This window comes from Amphimedon queenslandica, unplaced genomic scaffold (assembly GCF_000090795.2).
Source record: "Amphimedon queenslandica unplaced genomic scaffold, v1.1 AMPQUscaffold_8310_Cont19745, whole genome shotgun sequence".
NCBI classification, from domain to species: domain Eukaryota; kingdom Metazoa; phylum Porifera; class Demospongiae; order Haplosclerida; family Niphatidae; genus Amphimedon; species Amphimedon queenslandica.
This window is the reverse complement of record NW_003551412.1, coordinates 1-2,468: the sequence shown is the minus strand read 5'-3', so window position 1 is coordinate 2,468 and position 2,468 is coordinate 1. Positions and strand designations below refer to the sequence as shown.

At 34.8% G+C, this 2,468-nt stretch overlaps 1 protein-coding gene across 1 annotated transcript; it reads right to left on the bottom strand.

The window, feature by feature from the left end:
- Nucleotides 1-587: 587 nt before the first annotated feature.
- On the bottom strand, nucleotides 588-2,299 carry LOC109591387 (uncharacterized; the record flags this gene model as incomplete). Its single annotated transcript, XM_020007123.1, has 4 exons — nucleotides 1,659-2,299; nucleotides 1,400-1,609; nucleotides 885-1,139; nucleotides 588-838 (listed from the first exon to the last, which is right to left on the bottom strand). Coding segments are annotated over exons 2-4 (570 nt in total), but the record flags the coding sequence as incomplete, so codon positions are not given.
- Nucleotides 2,300-2,468: the final 169 nt, after the last annotated feature.

Sequence of the window (2,468 nt, the reverse complement as noted above, 5' to 3'; positions counted from 1 at the left end):
AGCTTTTTCATATCGTTCCCTCTCACTACTCAAACGTTGGGATCTCTGTCAGAATTTAGTACGTCATTTCTGGAACCGATGGTCAGAGGAGTATCTCACATCACTCAACCGATACAATCAATGGTACCGACAAACAAAGAATTTAGAGGTTGGGGACATAGTTCTATTAAAAGAGGATGGCATAGTTCCTACTGCGTGGCCTATGGCTCGTATCGTCAATGTTTACCCTGGAAAAGATTCACTAGTTCGTGTTGTGTCTGTTAAAACAGTCAAAGGAGTGTACAAGCGACCCGTGAGTAAAGTTGCTCTATTATTATCATCTGACTCTAATGTTGAATATTGAATGATTATGTGTATATGTTTGTTTTGCTTGTTATTATTATTATGTATTGTATCACTCCTCCTTTCTCTCTCTTTAAGACAGTGTGTCTTAGGCCGGCGGTATGTTGGCACTTGTATGATTTCAATTTAATTTCAATTTTTCTGTACTTATAATAAGAAAGTTTTTTGGTATGATAACTTGAGCTACCAACTTCACGTGGCTGGATAGAAAGCTGCATTTCTTGTACATAGCTGCCCTAACTCACATCAACACTAATAGTAATAGACTCTGTCAAACTCATAGCCAGTAAATCTGATGATACTACACATGTGAATATCTTGTTATTATGAGAGAGCATCACTGGATTAATGATCAGTTCATTGCTATCACTATTGAATGATGATGAATGCCACTTTACTTCACTGTTATGGATGGAGGGCATTGTAGTACAGCTAATACTGACACTACTACCAACAATGAGGTTAATGTATTGACCAGTAACTATGATAACAGGTTCTAAAATGACTAAATAAACTTAAATTGAGTATAATTTCTATTTTACTTTGGACTATAAGAGAAACACTTCCCAAACCACAAGTATAGTTTCCAGTATCAGTGCTCCTCACTTCTTGTATAGTCAGTGTACCACTAGTAGTATTGATATTGTAATGAATATCATCATTACTGATATCAGTTCCATTTAGTTTCCACTGTACTATATGATTTAGTGTACATTGAAAAGCAACACATTCACCAATTGATACTCTTGTTTCAATACTAGGGTTTCCATTTAATGGTACAATTTGATTACACGTAGCTATAAAGTATAGAAATTATAAACCATAATTTTAATCTTTTAGTATTAAAGAACTATTAAGGATTTATGATGAGCATGCACTATGGACAAATGAATGAAGTTTAACTTGAAATACACAAGTACAAGCTTATACATGCATACCAGGTATTGACATTAAAATTTATGTAGCAGTGAAGCTTAAATATGACTAGATATTGTGGTGAAATGAATGGATTAAAGTTCATTTCATACATTAAACTAGTATATGACTATACATTTACCTTCACAATTTGAAAGTGTAACTATGATCAATAATATCAACAAAGGAAAGAAACAGTACTCCATCTTGCTAGGGCCCAACAAAACCTCAACCCACAGTTGCACTATTCTGGTTGGTCAGGTGCACAATAGGGAGGGACTGTGGGTTGAATACATATTGTTAACAATAACTTACTGGATTGTTTCCCTATATGGGGATAATGTTTGCACATCTGCAGTTAACATTAGAAAATAAACTATCATAATATTCAAATTGTGTACCTCATCACTCTCTCTTTCTATAGAAACTGCACATTCATTGTTGCGCTGTGTTGGAATCAAGGCACATATATGGCTTGGTACAATGGTACTTACCAATTTATAATCTGTTATAGTACGGCAATGGTCATTGACAAACAAGAGTACTGGTATATGCATGAATTCTTGACCTTGTTGTCCTGAAACATTGAGCAATAGATCTACTATAAACAACAACATTAGCTGCAAAATAATAATGATTTTAGTATCACAAACAAACAGCATCTACTGGTACACCCACTCAAAGCGTTGGCTGACACAAGTCAAGGTTGCCACATCATAAAAAAAGTGAATTTTTGGACTTTTTCATAAACTTTTCATAAACTTTTTATGAACATTTCAATGTGATAGCATCAACATGCATGAACAATGATGGTTTGCATGGCATAGCATCTGTTTTATGCACTGATACATGCCAAACAAGCTCAGTTGACTGTAGCAGCTATGCCATTAATTAAAAATTTCAAAATTCTGACTATTCTGTAAATGGAAGCTCTACTGAACTCAAGAGTGAATGTGACATCACTACATCTAGGAGAAAAAGGAATAAGATACTAGCTATAAATCTAAATCTCACTAGCATCATAAATCTGGTGACTAAGAAAGCTGGCATCAAGTTCAAGCTCGAGTAGCCTTAGGGTTCAGAAAAGTTATTTCATCAGACATATCGTGTCCACTAAACCACCTGGAGGAGGGAATGCATTAGATTCACATAAGAGAAAAAAAAAGACTGAACCCATTCACATACATTAGAAAAAAATCAGCGGGGATCCT